The sequence below is a fragment of the Nerophis ophidion genome, linkage group LG01, assembly GCF_033978795.1.
Source record: "Nerophis ophidion isolate RoL-2023_Sa linkage group LG01, RoL_Noph_v1.0, whole genome shotgun sequence".
Classification (NCBI taxonomy): domain Eukaryota; kingdom Metazoa; phylum Chordata; class Actinopteri; order Syngnathiformes; family Syngnathidae; genus Nerophis; species Nerophis ophidion.
In genome coordinates, this window is record NC_084611.1 from 46,725,103 (window position 1) to 46,747,092 (window position 21,990).

The following is a 21,990-nucleotide window of genomic DNA, read 5'->3' on the forward strand; positions in this document are numbered from 1 at the left end:
TACACCCATTCATAGGGTGCGTGGTCCACTACACACCTTCATAGCGTGCTTGGGCCCACAACACACCTTCATAGCGTGCTTGGGTCCACTACACACCATCATAGCGTGCTTGGGTCCACTACACACATTCATAGGGTGCGTGGTCCACTACACACCTTCATAGCGTGCTTGGGCCCACTACACACGTACATAGCGTGCTTGGGTCCACTACACACCTTCATAGCGTGCTTGGGTCCACTACACGCATTCATAGGGTGCGTGGTCCACTACACACCTTCATAGCGTGCTTGGGCCCACTACACACCTTCATAGCGTGCTTGGGCCCACTACACCCATTCATAGGGTGCGTGGTCCACTACACACCTTCATAGCATGCTTGGGCCCACTACACCCATTCATAGGGTGCATGGTCCACTACACACCTTCATAGCGTGCTTGGGCCCACTACACACATTCATAGGGTGCGTGGTCCACTACACACCTTCATAGCATGCTTGGGCCCACTTCACACGTACATAGCGTGCTTGGGTCCACTACACACCTTCATAGCGTGCTTGGGCCCACTACACACGTACATAGCATGCTTGGGTCCACAACATACCTTCATAGCGTGCTTGGGCCCACTACACCCATTCATAGGGTGCGTGGTCCACTACACACCTTCATAGCGTGCTTGGGCCCACAACACACCTTCATAGCGTGCTTGGGTCCACTACACACCATCATAGCGTGCTTGGGTCCACTACACGCATCCATAAGGTGCGTGGTCCACTAAACACCTTCATAGCGTGTTTGGGCCCACTACACACCTACATAGCGTGCTTGGGTCCACTACACACCTTCATAGCGTGCTTGGGCCCACTACACACGTACATAGCATGCTTGGGTCCACTACACACCTTCATAGCGTGCTTGGGCCCACTACACCCATTCATAGGGTGCGTGGTCCACTACACACCTTCATAGCGTGCTTGGGCCCACTACACACCTTCATAACGTGCTTGGGTCCACTACACACATTCATAGGGTGCGTGGTCCACTACACACCTTCATAGCGTGCTTGGGCCCACTACACACCTTCATAACGTGCTTGGGTCCACTACACACATTCATAGGGTGCGTGGTCCACTACACAACTTCATAGCGTGCTTGGCCCCACTACAGACCTTCATAGCGTGCTTGGGCCCACTACACACCTACATAGCGTGCTTGGGCCCACTACACACCTTCATAGCGTGTTTGGGCCCACCACATTCCTTCATAGTGTGCTTGGGTCTACTACACACCTTCATAGGGTGCTTGGGTCCAATACAGACCTACATAGCGTGCTTGGGCCCACTACACACCTTCATAACGTGCTTGGGCCCACTACACACCTACATAGCGTGCTTGGGCCCACTACACACCTTAATAGCGTGCTTGGGCCCACTACACACCTTCATAGCGTGCTTGGGCCCACTACACACCTTCATAGCCTGCTTGGGCCCACTACACACCTTCATAGCTTGCTTGGGCCCAATACACACATTTATAGCGTGCTTGGGGCCACTACACACATTCATAGCTTGCTTGGGCCCACTACACACATTTATAGCGTGCTTGGGGCCACTACACACCTTCATAGCTTGCTTGGGCCCACTACACACATTTATAGCGTGCTTGGGGCCACTACACACCTACATAGCATGCTTAGGCCCATTACACATCTTCATAGCGTGCTTGGGTCCACTACACACCTTCATATTATGCTTGGGCCCACTACATACCTACATAGCATGCGTGGGCCCACTACACATGAAGTTCTGCATGTTTGGTACTTGCTAGCACTCTGATCAATGCTCAAGCTCAGCACACATCCTCTGGCATGGATGATAAACCAGGGCTTGGTAGATGTGTGCAACGTAGTCACGTCATGGATGAACTGCAATGTGATTCTGTATGGTAGGCCAACAACTCAAAATAATCCACAAAGTGCAAATGACCTTGCAGACTTGCATGTAGGGAAGAGTAGCTTTTACACTTGAACAGATGCAGCACCAATTCCTTGTACCTGTGATTTAGCAATGGTCCTTAACAGTACCAATTTTCAGTATTATTTTGTGTTTTATCATGGAAATAAATGTTAACTGCTCTTTAATAAAACTCATTTTTATTCAATTTTCAATAATGATATGATTATGATAACTGTGGTGTCCAGTTGCTAAGTCTGGCTTTCTTACATTTCTTTTTAATAAAACATATTTTAATACAACATTAAACCATGAGATGATTATGATAACTGTGGTGTCCAGTTGCTAAATCTTACTTTCTTACTTTTCAACGTCTTTTTTAAATTATTGTATAGTAGACTTTGCATGCAGTTGCAATTCCAAAACTATAGATGGCAGTAGTGCAGCGTGTTGCCTCATCAGGGAGTAAGTAGTCTCTGCTGTGAAGCTGAATGTGCCAGTGTGGTCATATGTTGTGTCTTAAAAAGTGCTGATACCGTAAGTATTGTATTTATTGCACACCAGCTGTTGGATTTTAACGTGCATCTTACCGTATTTCCTTGAAATGCTGCCGGGACGCTAATTAATTTAATACCTCTTCTCTCTCCGCCCTTACCAAAGGCATGCGGTAAATTTAGGCCTGCGCTTAAACATTTGATTGTGATGTAAGGACACCATCATGAAAAGCACATTTAATAAAAAAATAAAACTTTATTATGGTCTTACTTTTACTTATAAATGAAGTACATGCGCAGTTCCTTCTGATCAAAAACATCGATAACTTGTTTATAGAAGTCTTCCTTATCTTTCTTCAGTTTTAAAAGTCTCTCTGTCTCGATGGAGATCTTCTTTTATTACCTCCTGCTTCAATTTAAAGTCCAGTTTAGAAAACTGTTTTATTTTAGATATGTAATTCTCCATGTTAAAAGTGCAAGCGAGAGGAAAAAATAAACACACACTGCTCACTCTTGCTGCTTGTTGTCACTTCTTCTGCAGCCGAGTAGTCTCAAGAAAGATCACTAGCGCCCTCTACCACCAGAAGGCGGAAGTCATTTAATGACTCATATTTGACACACGCAGCTACGGTATATTAATAAAACGTAGCTGCTTACTGTTCTTTTTAGCACATTCAATAGCTTGGACCTTAAATCCTACTGAATAGCTCTTAATCTTCTTCCCTTTATGCGATTTCAAATGATTGAAATCAGCCTTCTCCATTTTGAAAATGATGACAGGTAGAGTGTCACTCGTGACGTGACGAATTTGTCCCGGCGGAAATTCTAGACATGCGTTAATAAAAAAAATATTTTGCGGAACGAGTTTGTTCCGGACTTGTCCAGGGTATACCCCACCTTTCGCCCGATTGTAGCTGAGATAGGCACCAGCGCCCCCCGCGACCCCAAAAGGGAATAAGCGGTAGAAAACGGATGGATGGATGGATGGAGTTTGACGTGGTGTTAATCCTGAGCCGGCGGTAATGTTAAGCATGCGCTAATTATTTTGCGAAACGGGTTTGACCCGGCAGTAATTCTAGGCAGGCGCATACTATATACCCGGCGGCAATTCAAGGAAATACGGTAATTGTAATTTTAATTTTCGAATTTGGAGGTGTTGAAATAGCCATGTATCGCTAATGCTTATCAGTGGCATGTATATGGAAAAAATGGATGTAATTTAGCATCGCGCTGGCAAATTTTAGAAAAGTAGAGACTTATTTTTTTAAATTTGAAGGGTGCCCATAAAAGTACCCATCGTTAGCCATCACCTAGTGTGACCATTTGTTCTTCTAGTTTCTCTTCCTGGGTTAAGTCCCACTACCTTTCTGTTTTTTAGGAAAAACCCATTACATTTGGTAAGAGGATTTGTTAACTGACTAAAGATTGTGCGTGGGATGAAAAAGTGCAGGAGGCAATCTTTAGTTTGAACAACGGCGGTCCCTTTAAACCCTAAATGTTCCCTGGTGATGTTCCCAAAAGAGTCAAGTGTAAATCAGCACTGGCAAGGCTCTCAACACAAATGTGCATCTGTATCCATTTGAACCTTTCTTCAACCCTGTCCTCCCAATCCTTCTTCCCACCCTGGTGTGCACTTACTCCATCATGGCCGCACATACTTCCTCCTCCCTTCAGCGATCTGACTCCAGGTCACTAGATGCACTCATTGGGCCATCCACGCTTGGCTTACCTTGTCCTACTAACCCTCCCGCCTCATCACCTCCCCACCTAGGTCACCCCTGCCCCTGACTTTAATGAAGGTGTCAGTGTGTTGCTGTCGCGCTGACAGGGGGTTACGGGTCGCTGGGTAACAGCCGGAGCCAAGACGGGGAGGGGCGGCGTGATACATGGCTGACAGCGCCTTCACCCCTTCCACCTTAAAGTGACACGCCGGCCATGACAAACGCTCGTCATGTTTAATCCGGAGGGGATTTGGCAGAAATGAAAAGCTGCTTTTCAATTTTATAATCCTTTAGACCTAATCGCTTCAGCCACATCCGTCCACAATTAGATGAACAAGACCATCCGGATTATTCATCGCTCAGTTTGTCCTTGGCGCGCAATGACCTTCTCAGCTTTTGTCATCCACGGCACTGAAACTGCACCTTCACTGGAGTCTTGGCCTTGCTAACGGGGCATTGATTAGTCCTCACATGTGTGTGTGTGTGTGTGTGTGTGTGTGTGTGTGTGCGTGTGCGTGTGCGTGTGTGTGTGTGTGTGTGTGTGTGTGTGTGTGTGTGTGTGTGTGTGTGTGTGTGTGTGTCCGGGGTTCAATAGCCCCTTTGTGGCCCCCTCACACACAGAGAGGACAAAAATGCTGAAAACGCTGACTCCATGCCTTGGAGGTGAGTGCGGACTGAGGGACGACAAAAACGTCACATACGGTGATCACAGCAACACAACACAAACGTCACATATGGCGAACACAGCAACACAACACAAATGTCACGTACGGGGAACACTGCGGGAGATCAAAACAAGCGGCGAAAAGTGAAAGTCCAATTGGAGGAAAAAAGAAAAAACGTTTAAGTAAAGATTACACTGCAGCAATAAAAGGAAACATAATGTGTGTGTGTGTGTGTGTGTGTGTGTGTGTGCTCGCGCGGTGGTCTGAGGGCAAAACAAGGCCATTTGCCCATATTGACTTGTGTGCCATGTGACCACTGTGGTCATGACCAAGTCCTGATGCCAAGGGGTATCCTGATGACCCACATCTCCACTCTCATTCTCCTTGTCCTCCTCTCACAACCACCATTTTCGTGAAAGCCATTTTCAGTCCTATTTGTTAGAGATATTTGTGTTTTTACCAGAACAAACTCTTTAATGTGACCTTGAATGACCGGGGTTTTTATCCTGGTCATTGATTTTCCAAGGAGTCGTAAACGCAATTGAAAAATATAGGTTAATGCCATGTGGCATCTCCTGGGCAAAAAAGATTGCATAGTCCCCACATGTCCTTGGTCCTTCCCGTGGCCTCTTACTGGTTTGACACCCTCTAAACACCTCTCCAGGGAGTAGTTAGAACGGCATCCTGACCAGATGCCCTAAACACCTCCTCTGGCTCCTCTCCATGTGGAGGAGCAGAGCTTCTCTCCCTATCTCGAAGGGAGAACCCTACTACCCGGCAGAGGACACTCATTTCAGTACCCATGATCTTGTCCTTTCGGTCATAACCCAAAGCTCATGACCATAGGTGAGGATATGGACGTAGATCAACCGGTAAATTGAGAGTTTTGCTTTCCGGCTCAGTTCCTTCTTCACCACAATGGGTAGATACACAGGCCGCATCACTGCAGACTCTGTACAGATCCCCCTGTCGATCTCATGATACTCTCTTTACTCCCTTATGAACAACGCTCTGAGGTACTTCAACTCCTCCACTTGGGGCAGGGTCTCTTCCACAACCCAGAGATCGCATTCCACCCTTTTCCAGGTGAAAACCATGGACTCGGACTTGGAAATGCTGATTTTTACCTATGTCGCTTCAGACTCAGCTGCAATATGATTCCAGTGAGAGCTGAAGATCCCACCCAGATGGAGCAAGCAGGACCACATCATATACAAAAAGCAGGGACCTAATCCTGAAACTACCAAACAAGATTCCCTCAACACCCTGAGAAATTCTGTCCATAAAAGTTGTAAACAGAATCTGTGAAAAAGCGAAGCCCTGGCAGAGTCCAACCCTCACTGGGAACAGGTCCAACATACTGGTAGCAATGCGGACCAAGCTCTGACTCCAAACATTAAGTAAGTGGACTGCCACAATCAGCATCTCCAATACCCCATACTCTCTGAGCACTCCCCACAGGACCTTCAGCGGGACATAGTCGAATGCCTTCCGCAAGTCCACAAAGCACATGTAGACTGGTTAGGCAAACTCCCATCCACTCTCAAGGACTTAACCTGCCCTACCAGGATGAAAACCGCACTGCTATTCCTGAATCCGAGGTTTCGACTAGGTATTACATCTGAATAGACTTAGGAGTCTGATCCCACTATGTTGGAGCAAACTCTCTGGTTCCCGTGTTTTAAGAGAGGAACTACCTCCCTGGAGCTGCTCCCGATGTCCACGCAATGCTGCAGAGTCTTGTCAACCAAGACAGCCCCACAGCATCCGGAGCCTTAATATTGTGGATCTCATCCACAATATTATTAACAATTAACAAACTAGAGATTTACATGAATATGAATACTAAAATAACACTGAATATTAGACAACATTAAATTATCACGCTCTGCTCGTGAAAAAATGAATAAATACATTTAAAAAAAAAAAAAAAATATATATATATATATATATATATATATATATATACACACACCTATATATATATAAATATATAGATACATGTGTGTATATATATCTATATCGTTACCCTGCGTAATGACAATAAAGCTGATTCTGATATGTGTAAATACATATATATATATATATATATATATATATATATATATATATATATATATATATATATAGATATGTATATATATATATATATATTAAGGCTGCAAATCTTTGTGTGTCTCATGATTCGATTCAAAATCGATTCTTGGGTCGCGATTTGATAATATATCGATTTTTTCGATTCAACGCGATTCTCGATTTAAAAATGATATTTTTCCAATTCAAAACGATTCTGTATTCATTCAATTGATAGGATTTCAGCAGGATCAACGCCAGTCTGCTGATATGCTCGCAGAGTAGTACATTTTTTTTTAAAAGCTTTTATAATTATAATTGACAATGTTTTATCAACTGATTGCAATAATGTAAATTTGTTTTAACTATTAAACGAACCAAAAATAAGACTTATTTTATCTTTGTGAAAACATTGGACACAGTGTGTTGTCAAGCTTATGAGATGCGATGCAAGTGTAAGCCACTGTGACACTATTGTTCTTTTTTTAAATTTTTTATAAATGTCTAATGATAATGTCAATGAGGGATTTTTAATCACTGCTATGCTGAAATTAAAACTAATATTGATACTGTTGTTGATAATATTCATTTTTGTTTCACTACTTTTGGTTTGTTCTGTGTCGTGTTTGTGTCTCCTCTCAATTGCTCTTTTTATTGCAGTTCTGAGTGTTGCTGGGTCAGGTTTGGTTTTGGAATTGGATTGCATTGTTACGGTATGGTGGTTTGATGGATTGATTTTAAAAAATAAATAAATGAAAAAAGAATCGATTTTAAAAAAAATGAAAATCAATTCTGAATCGCACAACGTATTCGAATCGATGTATATATATATATATATATATATATATATATATATATATATATATATATAGTTGAGGTTACTGTGGTTTATCCGTTATACAGTGCTCAATACAGGGGTATTACATTAGGTCAGGAAAAAAGCCTGTAAACAGGCTTGTCGGGATGATATAGCCTCTTGTGTTTTTTCCTGACCTCATATATATATATATATATATATATATATATATATATATATATATATATATATATATATATATATATATATATATATATATATACATATATATATATATTTATATATATATACACATATATATATATATATATATATATATATATATATACATATATCAATCAATCAATCAATCAATCAATGTTTACTTATATAGCCCTAAATCACTAGTGTCTCAAAGGGCTGCACAAACCACCACAACATCCTCGGTAGGCCCACATAAGGGCAAGGAAAACTCACACTCAGTGGGACATCGGTGACAATAATGACTATGAGAACCTTAGAGAGGAGGAAAGCAATGGATGTCGAGCGGGTCCAACATGATACTGTGAAAGTTCAATCCACAATGGATCCAACACAGTCGCGAGAGTCCAGTCCAAAGCGGATCCAACACAGCAGCGAGAGTCCCGTTCACAGCGGAGCCAGCAGGAAACCATCCCAAGCGGAGGCGGATCAGCAGCGCAGAGATGTCCCCAGCCGATACACAGGCAAGCAGTACATGGCCACCGGATCGGACCGGACCCCCTCCACAAGGGAGAGTGGGACATAGAAGAAAAAGAAAAGAAACGGCAGATCAACTGGTCTAAAAAGGGAGTCTATTTAAAGGCTAGAGTATACAAATGAGTTTTAAGGTGAGACTTAAATGCTTCTACTGAGGTGGCATCTCGAACTGTTACCGGGAGGGCATTCCAGAGTACTGGAGCCCGAACGGAAAACGCTCTATAGCCCGCAGACTTTTTTTGGGCATTGGGAATCACTAACAAGCCGGAGTCCTTTGAACGCAGATTTCTTGCCGGGACATATGGTACAATACAATCGGCAAGATAGGATGGAGCTAGACCGTGTAGTATTTTATACGTAAGTATTAAAACCTTAAAGTCACATCTTAAGTGCACAGGAAGCCAGTGCAGGTGAGCCAGTACAGGCGTAATGTGATCAAACTTTCTTGTTTTTGTCAAAAGTCCAGCAGCCGCATTTCGTACCAACTGTAATCTTTTAATGCTAGACACATACATACATCCTTTCGGGGTCGCGAGGGGTGTTGGAGCCTATTTCAGCTGCATTTTGGCGGAAGGTTTGTACACCCTGAACAAGTCGCCGCCTCATCACAGGGCCAACACGGATAGACAGACAACATTCAGCCAATTTAGTGTTGCCAATCACCCTATTTCCAGGTGCATGTGTTTGGAGGTGGGAGGAAGCCGGAGTACCCGTAGGGAACCCACATATTCACGTGGAGAACATGCAAACTCCACACAAAAATATCCCAAGCACAGGATTGAACCCAGGACCTTGGTATTGTGAGGCTTAAGGTTGACACTTATCCAGGGTGTACACTACCTTCCGTTCGAATGCACCTGGGATAAGCCGACAGCACCCCCTGCGAACCTGAGAGGGACAAGCAGTAAAAAATGGATGGATGGAGAAAAAATCAGTTTGTTAAAGTTGGATTCCTAAAAGTTTGTGCAAGGAGACAAATACGTAGAAAAGTTAGTAAAATGTCAATGCGGATGAATAGTGCAGCAACATTCATTAGTACACACATTTTAAATCGCTTGAACTTCGCCCTTGTGACATGTGACATCATTTGTTCCAGATGTTAGGAATATATTTCAGGGACAGATGGTCCAGACAAAAACACAACAGCTGTGGAGGACTTTAAAGAGCCAAAGACACTGATTGTTTTTATCTGATGCAACCACTTTTCTGTCATATTTCTCCCCTATTTGGAGCTCCCTGGTGGGCCAGATCAAATGATGACATCTTCTCTCCTGACCCAGTAAAGTAGCTTTGAACTTGTTTGCGTCATCTCCCGTCTTTGTAGCCTCCTATATGGTCTCCAACACTCCTTGTCAGCCTCACACTCTCTAGAACCCAGTCTGTCTATCACATATCAAATCCATTTGAACGATGTCGTCCCGCCTGCACAGTCGGGCCCGCACCAGTCAGGCGAGTGTTTGTGTTAACCACCTCCGACACGTACAAGCAGCTTCAAAGCACGGAGCCACTGGGTGTGAGATATTTTGGAGGTGGACGAAGCAGAGTTAATTACTCTATTCCATCAATTATTCATTAGGCTGTCAGTTTGTGTGTCCGTAGGTCTGTCTGTGTGCACGTAGATCTGTCTGTGTGTACGTAGGTATATCTGTGTGCACGTAGGTCTGTCTGTGTGCTCGTAAATCTGTCTGTGTGTCCGTAGGTCTGTCTGTGTGTCCGTAGGCATGAAGAGAGAAACTCTCATAGTCAGCATTTTCTTACTCTGAAAGGCAGATTAAGAGGATTGACTCCGTAATGGATTAACCTCCGAAGTGTGTGTGTGTGTGCATATTAGTGCGTGTGTGTGTGCGTGTTGAGCAGGATGAACGGGGCCTGTGTATGAATTGATTAGCCTAAGAAGCTCCTCTGGTTCCCTTTTAATGACCACATCAGCACTTTCTCACCACGGGGAGGATAAATGTAGAGCTGTCAGTCATGGAAACAAGAGGCTGCCCCTTTAAGAGGGGTTAGCTGTCACTCAAGCATCACTCAGAGCAGAACTCCCCTCGGACTAGAGACACCCTGCTGTGTCTTCAGACGATAGATGCTGCCTGAGCGCGTGGGTGGAAGGTTGGCTCCGACAGTCTCCCTACCGTATTTATTTGTCAGCAGGCTTTGAACTTCCTGCACAAGTCACAACCTTCATTAGCTGTGCAACTGATCTTTCTCACGGAAACACATATCTTGGCTGGAATCAAGAAAGAAAACAGCTTGACAAGGCAAAGTGAATAATTAGTCTTTTGGTGGCAACTAAACGCCCACTCCCTGCGTGGATGTCCATCTGAACTTCACAGGGTTTACAAAAAACTCCTTCCTTGTGTTCCATGTGGCTAATGCGCACATTCAGGCGACACATGCCTTAAGATGCACAAACCCCATACACACGCACACAAGGCACGGCGGTCTTTAGATGTGAGCGGCGGATGTCGGCAGATGCCTGAATAAGAAGAAATGAAGCTGGCGAGGAAGCGGACAAGGAGCATTTCAGAAAGAAGTGGGGACGTTCTGCATAGTTTACAATGGAAACAAAGGAGTGTCACACTTCCAAGGTGTCTTACCTGTTTGTTGTACCTGTTCCCGGTCTGGCAGCCATACTCTGAGCACTGGTCGGATCCCAAGGACATGGCGTCGCCGTTGCCGCTACTGCTGCTGGAAGCAGTGCTACCCACGCAGCCCCCGCTGCCCACGAAGGTGTTGGAGGGCGGTAGCTCCTGGACCGCCTGGTGTTTCTTCCCCTCGGCCGGAGGCGAGTGAGGCTGGAGGTTGACGGCCGGGAGAGGCGAGCTGGACTTGTAGTGTCTGGCCAAATCTGGGCTGGACTGGTGTCTTCTGCCGCCACCCATCCTCGGGCTGCCGGGATCACCGTCTACGGCGCAGTAACGTGCTGCCAGGCGCTCGCTCGCACCGCTTATATCCTCCTCCTCCTCTTCGTTGCCGTGGCGGCGAAGTCCGTTGACAGTGACGATGCCGCTGTATAGGGACCTGTCCGATTTGGCACCTGCAGCTGCTACACCGCCACCGCTTCCATTGCGTTTGTCCCGTCGAGGTTTACGGCCTCGGTCGGATCCGCCGCCACGGCCCACCTGCGGTTGAGCCCCCGAAGGACTGAAGAAGTCTTCCTCTGGCTCCTTTTTGCCGGCCTCGTAGCCATTCTTGCCTTGGGTGCCACATTGCCTGGCGGTGACCACAAGGAGGATGACCAAGATGACGGCTGCTGCTCCAGCCAGCACACCGATGGCAACGCTGAGGCGCTGTTTGCCTAAAGCCCGGTCACTGTCTGGGTCCCCTGCGATGTCCAGCGACAGCGGAGCCAGCAGGCTTCGGCTCACCTGGAATGTCAGGAACAAGAGGAAAAGTGTTCATGTCTGCAATACTGCACATCTTTTCAGGAGGACAAGGTTCTGGAGGCTTTTCCAACTGGGTATAACCTGCAGGTCAGCTAGGTGAACTACCAACTTATACACAAGCCTTCTTATATTTGGGGTCAAGAGTTTTTTATTCAGAGCTTTTCTTCCTGTCACTCACACACCCCAGGAAATGGAAGAAGTTGTTGGCACCTTAGCCAAGTTATAATGCCAATTTTAAGACGATTTTAAACCTTTGAGCAGCTAAGAAACATGATGTGGATATTAGCAACATACGAAAATTCCCCATTCAAACAATCTTTTTGCTACTATATTTTATTTCAAATGATTCTTTTTAATCAGATTAGCTTTCACTTTTGAACTTGCATTATTTATGATTAATCAGGTTATTAGACACTTTTAAATGAACTTAAAATAAGAGTTCAATAGTTAAACACCGATGCATATAAGAAGATGTTTTCAAATGTCTTATGTGCATGCATGTCACTAACTTGCTTACAGTTTCATCTAAAGTCCAGTCAGGATGTTTTTTGATGTGTCATTAGCCAGACAGACCACTAGTCAAAGTCTCCTCACTAATTCTTGCACTCATCACTTTATTTACTTTATCATTTTACTGGGGCGCTATAGCTCAGTTGGTAGAGTGGCCGTGCTAGCAACTTGAGGGTTCCAGGTTCAATTCCCGCTTCCGCCATCCTAGTCACTGCTGTTGTGTCCTTGGGCAAGACACTTGACCCACCTGCTCCCAGTGCCACCCACAGTGCTTTAAATGGAATTTAGATATTGGCTTTCACTATGTAAAAATGATTTGAGTCACTAGAGAAAAGGGCTATATAAATATAATTCACTTCACTTCACAAAAAATGTAATTCGTTAATTGTACAATTCGGACAGCATGGTGGAAAAGGGGTTAGTGCGTCAGCCTCACAATATGAAGGTCCTGGGTTCGATCCTGCCACTAAAATAGTCCCTCGTGTGTAAATGTGAGTTTGAAAGTTGTCTGTCTATCAGGGTTTGCCCTGTGATGACGTGGCAACTTGTCCAGGGTGTACACCGCCTTCCGCCTGAATGCAGCTGAGCAATATATATATATATATATATATATATATATATACACATACAAATACATACACTACATTGCCAAAAGTATTTGGCCACCCATCTAAATGATGAGAATCAGGTGTCTTAATCAATTGGCCCGGCCACAGGTGTATCAAATCAAGCACTTAGGCATGTGAAAGAATGGGCCGCTCTCAGTGATTTCCAGCGTGGAACTGTCATAGGATTCCACCTGTGCAACAAATCCAGTCATGAAATGACCTCGTTCCTAAATATTCCAAAGTCAACTGTTGGCTTTATTATAAGAAAAGTGAAGAGTTTGGGAACAACAGCAAGTCAGCCACCAAGTGGTAGGCCTGGTAAACTGACAGAGAGGGGTCAGCGGTTGCTGAAGCGCATAGTGCAAGGACTTTCTGCACAGTCAGTTGCTACAGGGCTCCAAACTTCATGTCACCTACCAATCAGCCAACGTACAGTACGCAGAGAACTTCATGGAATGGGTTTCCATGGCCGAGCAGCTGCATCTAAATCATACATCACCAACTCAAGTGCAAATATATATATATATATATATATATATATATATATATATATATATATATATATATATATATATATATATATATATATATATATATATATATATATATATATATATATATATATATATATATATATATACAGTACAGGCCAAAAGTTTGGGCACACCTTCTCTTCATTAAATGTGTTTGGGGCGGCATGGCATAGTGTGTAGAGCGGCCGGCCAGAAACCTTAGGGTTGCAGGTTCGCTTCCCACCTATTGACATCCAAAAAATCGGTGCCATTGTGTCCTTGGGCAGGACACTTCACCCTTTGCCCCCGGTGCCGCTCACACTGGTGAATGAATGATGAATGAATGATAGGTGGTGGTCGGAGGGGCCGTAGGCACAAACTGGCAGCCACGCTTCCGTCAGTCTACCCCAGGGCAGCTGTGGCTACTGATGTAGCTTACCACCATCAGGTGTGAATGAATGTTGAGTCCCACTTCTCTGTGAGCCCTTTGAGTGTTTAGAAAAACGCAATATAAATCTGAGTTTTCATTTTTATTTTTATTATTATTATTTTTTTTCATGACTATTTACATTGTAGATTGTCACATCAAAACTCTGAATGAACATATGTGGAGATATGTACTTAACTAAAAAAGGTAAAATAACCAAAAACACGTTTTATTTTCTAGTTTCTTCAAAATAGCCAACCTTTGTTCTGATTACGGCTTTGCACACTCTTGGCATTCTCCGCATGAGCTTCAAGAGGTAGTTACCTCACTTTCACTTCACAGGTGCCATAGTTGTGATGCCTTAAGTGACAATCTACAATGTAAATAGTCATGAAAATAAAAAAAACACATTGAAATGAGAAGGTGTGTCCGAACTTTTGGCCTGTACTGAACATATATATATATGCATCCATCCATTTTCTACCGCTTATTCCCTTTTGGGGTCGCGGGGGCGCTGGCGCCTATCTCAGCTACAATCGGGCGGAAGGCGGGGTACACCCTGGACAAGTCGCCTACTCATCGCAGGGCCAACACAGATAGACAGACAACATTCACACTCACATTCACACACTAGGGCCAATTTAGTGTTGCCAATCCACCTATCCCCAGGTGCATGTCTTTTGGAAGTGGGAGGAAGCCGGAGTACCCGGAGGGAACCCACGAATTCACGGGGAGAACATGCAAACTCCACACAGAAAGATCCCGAGCCTGGATTTGAACCCAGGACTGCAGGGACTTCGTATTGTGAGGCAGACGCACTAACCCCTCTGCCACCGTGAAGCCCATATATATGTATATATATATGGGCTGTGTGGAGTTTGCATGTTCTCCCCGTGAATGCGTGGGATCCCTCCGGGTACTCCGGCTTCCTCCCACCTCCAAAAACATGCACCTGGGGATAGGTTGATTGGCAACACTAAATTGGCCCTAGTGTGTGAATGTGAGTGTGAATGTTGTCTGTCCATCTGTGTTGGCCCTGCGATGAGGTGGCGACTTGTCCAGGGTGTACGCCGCCTTCCGCCCGATTGTAGCTGAGATAGGCGCCAGCGCCCCCGTGACCCCAAAAGGGAATAAGCGGTAGAAAATGGATGGATGGATGGATATATATATGTACATATATATGTCTTGATTGGATTATCCAGAGAATAGTGCTCGATACCGTGGTTGAGTGCAATATGTAGGTGTGGGAAAAATCACAAGACTACTTCATCTCTACAGAACTGTTTCATGAGGGGTTCCCTAAATCTCCTGATGATTGAGAGAACCCCTCATGAAACAGTTCTGTAGAGATGAAGTAGTCTTGTGATTTTTCCCACAACTATATGTATATATATATATATATATATATATATATATATATATATGTATATATATATATATATATATATATATATAGTCTTGTGATTTTTCCCACACCTACACATATATATATATATATATATATATAAGGGCTGGGCAACGATTAAAAATTTTAATCTAAGTTAATCGCACTATTTCTCTGATTAATTGCGATTAACTGCATTGTATACGCAAAGCCCAATAATGAATTAAAAAGTAGTGTGTAGTGCACCTTTATTGGAATATTCCCCCACATGAACAAAAGCACCAAAACATTCGTTGTGCAAACATAATTTAAATCAGTCCTTGTTAAACAGTAGCCGTTAAATAGCATATTTTATGAAAATCAACTCAAAAAATGTAAATACAAATATTTAAGCTTATTACTACCACTGCCAGGGTATTTAAGTTATCCTGTTTGTTATGGAAAATAAATATAATCTACTTACAAATCTCTGAGCCACAATCATAACATCTGGACAGGCAATATCTGAGGTAACAGCAGAAACATTTTTTTTATCAGGGATCTTATGTTCAAAAAACCTATATTATAGGTAGTGGGCTGTTTTAGGGAATTTTTGATCAAATTATCCGTAGTAGCAATATTAATAATGTTGTGTTTATTCTGCGTAGTGCAATTAAAATAATTATGACCATAGCCAGGAATTGATATGATGGGAATTTTCCGATTGTTTGCTTGGTGGTTTGATAAACTGAACGCATATACATGGTACTATATTGCGATGTTATGAGCCAGGGAAAAAAAGAACTACCCTACCCAGCATGCAACAGGAGTGACGAGCATGCGCGGTAGCCCGGTAAAGGTTGTTGTGTGTCGCTATGACGGCATCTTGTATGTTGTGATATGCACGCTCTGAAAGCAAACGTTAAGAACTCAGCCAACACTCCTCGTCTGCATTATTCATAAATAGACAGACAACACATATACTCCGCTGCTTCACAGGCCGCTGGATGTAGCCGGCAAAGTATTCCCATGCTAGCTAGCCGGTCTAGCAAGCACGCGTCATTCAGTCCAAAACGGCCCGATCTATCCAAATTCAGAATTGTCTGGGGGTCGTAAGTGATCCCGGAGTGACCACACTGTAAGCCAGCCATGAAATTTGCAGAATTGTCCGGTATTTTTACCAAATGTACCATCTTTACCAAGAGCCCCTCGACACCGGGCGACGCCATCTTGTTAAGAAAAGGCGTTAAAAAAATAAAAGCATGTAAACAACATACGCAAATGTGCGATAAAATAATTGTCGGCGTTAATAGATTGATTAGTTAACTCATAATTAACGCATTAATTTGCCCACCACTAATATTTATATATATATATGTATATATATATATATATACACATATATATATATATATATATGTGTGTATATATATATATATATATATATATATATATATATATATATATATACATACACACACACACACACACACACAAACACTCGCACAAACAAACACACACACGTTAATGTAAACAAAAAAAATAAAACATGTAAAACTAAGTATATTAATTCTAAATATATTTAAAACATGAATTTGTAATGATGTCAATGCAAAATGTGTGTATTTAAATCCAAGCCAGGAGAAGAGTCAGTGATGAGGGGCAGAAAGGACACAGAAGGCAGGAGAAACAAAGAGACATAAAACAGCATCTTGGGCTTAATTAAAGCCATCACTGTCTTTTACTGCCAGATCATTTCAATTATTTCAGGACACATGGAGTGTCATTAACATGTGCTGGATGCAGACTTGGAAGTTGCAGCCTGGAATCGTCTAGCGCACAGGAAGTAGTCCTGATCAAACCTTTCTAGTCCATTTTAGGACGTAAAGGAAACGGCGGACACCGACCTCACGCAGTAAAGGAAGATGTGTTCAATATATGTACACACGCACATACACACACACACATGCACACACACGCACGCACTCACGCACACACACACACCCTCTCGCGCGTGCACACATACACACACACACACTAACAGAAAGTAAACAGGAGAAAATGAGTGGATCCTCATTACAGGCCTTGTCTTGTTGGATGTACAAAACAATTATTGTGGACCGAAAGTGTGGGAGTGGATTTGTGCAGGATTTGTTCTTCCTATTTTCCATGGAGATTTAGAAGGATGGTGAAGATGCATTTCTGCTAAATGATTATTGTTGTCCAATCAATATGTTTCACAGCATTCACTTCAGTCCTGTAACACCATCATCTTACTGCTTATGGACCTTTTCCTTCTTGTTGACAAAAACATCCAGCCATCCATTTATACAGTTTATTCGCTTTTGGGGTCGCGGGGGGCGCCGGTGCCCATCTCAGTTACAGTCGGGCATTGTTGACAAGAATGTTGTTGACAATAACATTGTTGATAATAATGTTGTTGACAGTAAAATTGTTGACAATAATGTTGTTGACAATAACTTTGTTGATAATAATGTTGTTGACAATAACGTTGTCGACAATAATGTTGTTGACAATAACATTGTTGACAATAATGTTGTTGACAGTAAAATTGTTCACAATAATGTTGTTGACAATAACATTGTTCACAATAATGTTGTTCACAATACTATTGTTGACAATAATGTTGTTGACAATGTTGTTGACAATAACATTGTTGACAATAATGATGTTGACAATAACTTTGTGGATAATAATGTTGTTGACAATAACCCTGTTGACAATATATGTTGTTAGCTTTCACTGTTATGCTGATGACACCCAACTCTACATGCCCCTAAAGCTGACCAACACGCCGGATTGTAGTCAGCGGAGGCGTGTCTTAATGAAATTAAACAATGGATGTCCGCCAACTTTTTGCAACTCAAAGCCCAAAAAAAGGAAATGCTGATTATCGGTCCTGCTAGACACCGACCTCGATTTAATAATACAACTTTAACATTTGACAACCAAACAATTAAACAAGGTGACTCGATAAAGAATCTGGGTATTATCTTCGACCCAACACTCTCCTTTGAGTCACACATTAAAAGCGTTACTAAAACGGCCTTCTTTCATCTCTGTAATATTGCTAAAATTCGCTCCATTTTGTCAACTAACGACGCTGGGATCATTATCCATGCGTTTGTTACGTCTCGCCTCGTTTACTGTAACGTATTATTTTCGGGTCTCCCCATGTTTAGCATTAAAAGATTACAGTTGGTACAAAATGCGGCTGCTAGACTTTTGACAAGAACAAGAAAGTTTGATCATACTACGCCTATACTGGCTCACCTGCACTGACTTCCTGTGCACTTAAGATGTGACTTTAAGGTTTTACTACTTACGTATAATATAATACACGGTCTAGCTCCAGCCTATCTTGCCGATTGTATTGTACCATATGTCCCGGCAAGAAATCTGCGTTCAAAGGACTCCGGCTTATTAGTGATTCCCAGAGCCCAAAAAAAGTCTACGGGCTATAGAGCAATTTCTGTTCGAGCTCCAGTACTCTGGAATGCCCTCCTGGTAACAGTTCGAGATGCTACCTCAGTAGAAGCATTTAAGTCTCACCTTAAAACTTGTTCGTATACTATAGCCTTTAAATAGACCCCTTTTTAGACCAGTTGATCTGCCGTTTCTTTTCTTTTTCTCCTCTGTCCCACTCTCCCTTGTAGAGGGGGTCCGGTCCGGTGGCCATGGATGAAATACTGGCTGTCCAAAATCGGGACCCAGTATGGACCTTTCGTCCAGAGTCGGGACCCAAGATGAACCCCTCGCCTATGCATCGGTTAGGGACATCTCTGCGCTGCTGATCCACCTCCGCTTGGGATGATTCCCTGCTGGCTCCACTTTTGATGGGACTCTCGCTACTATATTGGATCCACTTTGGGCTTGATTCTCACGGTTACGTTAGATCCACTATGGATTGGACTTTCACAATATCATGTTCGATCCGCTCGACATCCATTGCTTTTAAACCCCTGGGGGGGCCCACATATGTGGTCCTCTCCAAGGTGACTCATAGTCAACATGGTCGACGTCACACTGGGGTGAGTTTTTCCTTGCCCTTATGTGGGCCCTACCGAGGATGTCGTTGTGGTTTGTGCAGCCCTTTGAGGCACTTGTGATTTAGGGCTATATAAATAAACATTGATTGATTGATAATGTTGTTGACAATAACAATGTTGACGATAATGTTGTTGACAGTAACATTGTTCACAATAATGTTGTTGACAATAACATTATTCACAATAATGTTGTTGACAATAACATTGTTGATAGTAATGTTATTGACAATAATGTTGTTGACAATAACTGTTGATAATAATGTTGTTGACAATAACTTTGTTGATAATAATGTTGTTGAAAATAACATTGTTGAGAATAATGTTTTTGACAATAACATTGTTTACAATAATTTTGTTGACAATAACATTTTTCACAATAATGTTGTTGACAATAACATTGTTCACAATAATGTTGACAGTAACATTGTTGACAATGAGGTTGTTGACAATAACTTTGTTGACAATAATGTTATTGACAACAATGTTGTTGACAATGACGTTGTTGACACCAATGTTGCTGACAATAATGTCATTTTAGTGTATCATGACTCAGACAACCGTGGAAGGTTGATGTCTGCATATCCTCACACATTATTCTGACATTTGAGAGAAAACGACATCTTTGAGTCACAGTTTTTACACAACAACATCACACACGTTTCACCTCTAAAGTCACATGATGAGCCATTCTGCTTCCTAGTGACCTCACACTCCCTCATACCACACGTGACACACTTAGCGGCAACACCCATGCTAAGAAAATGATTGTGCGCACACACACACACACGCACGCAAGCACACACATCACACACATGCATGCAAACACATCACACACACACACACTACAGACACACACAAACACACACACACTACAGACACAACACACAACCCACAGACGCACACACGCCACACACATAAACACACACACACACACCACAGACTAACACACGCACACACACACACACACACACACACAGAGTGTAAGCTGCCTGTTAGTTAGATTGTTATTATTATTATTAAACATCTTATTATTATTATTATTATTATTATTATTATTATGCAGCCAGGACATGTGGTCTCCAAGCCAATTCTCCAATTTTTTCTCTCCTGCCAAGGCTGGAAATGGTGGAGTGAAGTAATCCCTGCAACGTTCTGCAGGCTTCATAATAAGACGTTGCAGAAATAGCGAGGCTGAAGGTGGATGGCTGTTCCAAATAAGAGGAGCGTACTCTGCATATTACTGCGCTGTGTAAAGTGTATTATCATCTAATTCTTCAAATATTCACTTTTTGCAAAGCTGCATTTCATCTATACAGTCTACACAGTATGTGTGGACCTTCATATACAGTATGTGTGGATCTTCAGAGGACAGGACATATGTTCTATATGTGTGGACCTTCAAAGAACAGTTCTAAGGTCTATTCAGTATGTGTGGACCTTCAAAGGACCGTTCTACAGTCTATACAGTATGTGTGGACTTTCAGAGGACAGGACATATGTTCTATATGTGTGGACGTTCAAAGAACAGTTCTAAGGTCTATACAGTATGTGTGGACCTTCAAAGGACCGTTCTACAGTCTATACAGTATGTGTGGACTTTCAGAGGACAGGACACATGTTCTATATGCGTGGACCTTCAAAGAACAGTTCTAAGGTCTACACAGTATGTGTGGACCTTCAAAGGACTGTTCTACAGTCTATACAGTATGTGTGGACCTTCAGAGGACAGGACATGTAATAATAACAATAACAATGGATTAGATTTATATCGCACTTTTCTATTGTTAGATACTCAAAGCGCTCACAGAGAAGTGGGAACCCATCATTCATTCACACCTAGTGGTGGTAAGCTACATCTGTAGCCACAGCTGCCCTGGGGTAGACTGACGGAAGCGTGGCTGCCAGTTTGCGCCTAAGGCCCCTCCGACCACCACCAATCATTCATTCATCATTCATTCACCAGTGTGAGCGGCACCGGGGGCAAAGGGTGAAGTGTCGTGCCCAAGGACACAACGGCAGCGATTTGGATGTCAATAGGTGGTAAGCGCACCTGCAACCCTCAGGCCGCTCTACCCACTACGCCATGCCGCCCCTATATGTTCGATATGTGTGGATCTTCAAAGAACAGTTCTAAGGTCTATACAGTATGTGTGGACCTTCAAAGGACCGTTCTACAGTCTATACAGTATGGGTGGAACTTCAAGCGTGTCGCTCCAAAGCCATCTCCAACTCCCATACTTAACTTTAACTTTAACTTAACATAGGACTCTGACATTGTGCTACATGAGCTCTGTTACAGCCCAACTCAACATTTACATTTCCTCTGCCCTGAGATGTATAATAATAATAATAATATTAATAATAATAATAATACTCTACTTATATCTGCTCGCTCTTCCAGTGACCACACTTTGGATCCAGATTTAGAAATTGTCTGATCTTGATTGTAAGGCCACGCCTCTGCAAGACAGAGCTGCAGTTGCAATCCAGGGGAAGGTGTAAAAGCAAGTAGTAGAAGGTGTATAAGCAAGTAGTACAATGTGTACAAGCAAGTAGTAAGCAGGAGAAGTCATGGCAAGATGTTAAGAGTGAAATATGTGGAAACTGAGCTCGTTTATAAATTTGATAATTTGACTACAACAGACTGTGCTCTCTTGTAGGTTGTGTTCCTTCCGTTGAAC

At 42.9% G+C, this 21,990-nt stretch overlaps 1 protein-coding gene across 1 annotated transcript in view; it reads right to left on the reverse strand.

Moving 5' to 3' along the window:
• The window catches only part of pcdh7a (protocadherin 7a), an 89,774-nt gene that overhangs the window by 57,006 nt on the left and 10,778 nt on the right, over positions 1-21,990 (reverse strand). The window contains exon 4 of the mRNA XM_061905087.1: positions 11,031-11,801. Coding sequence (XP_061761071.1) covers positions 11,031-11,801 — 771 coding nt within the window. The remainder of the gene's footprint in view (positions 1-11,030; positions 11,802-21,990) is intronic.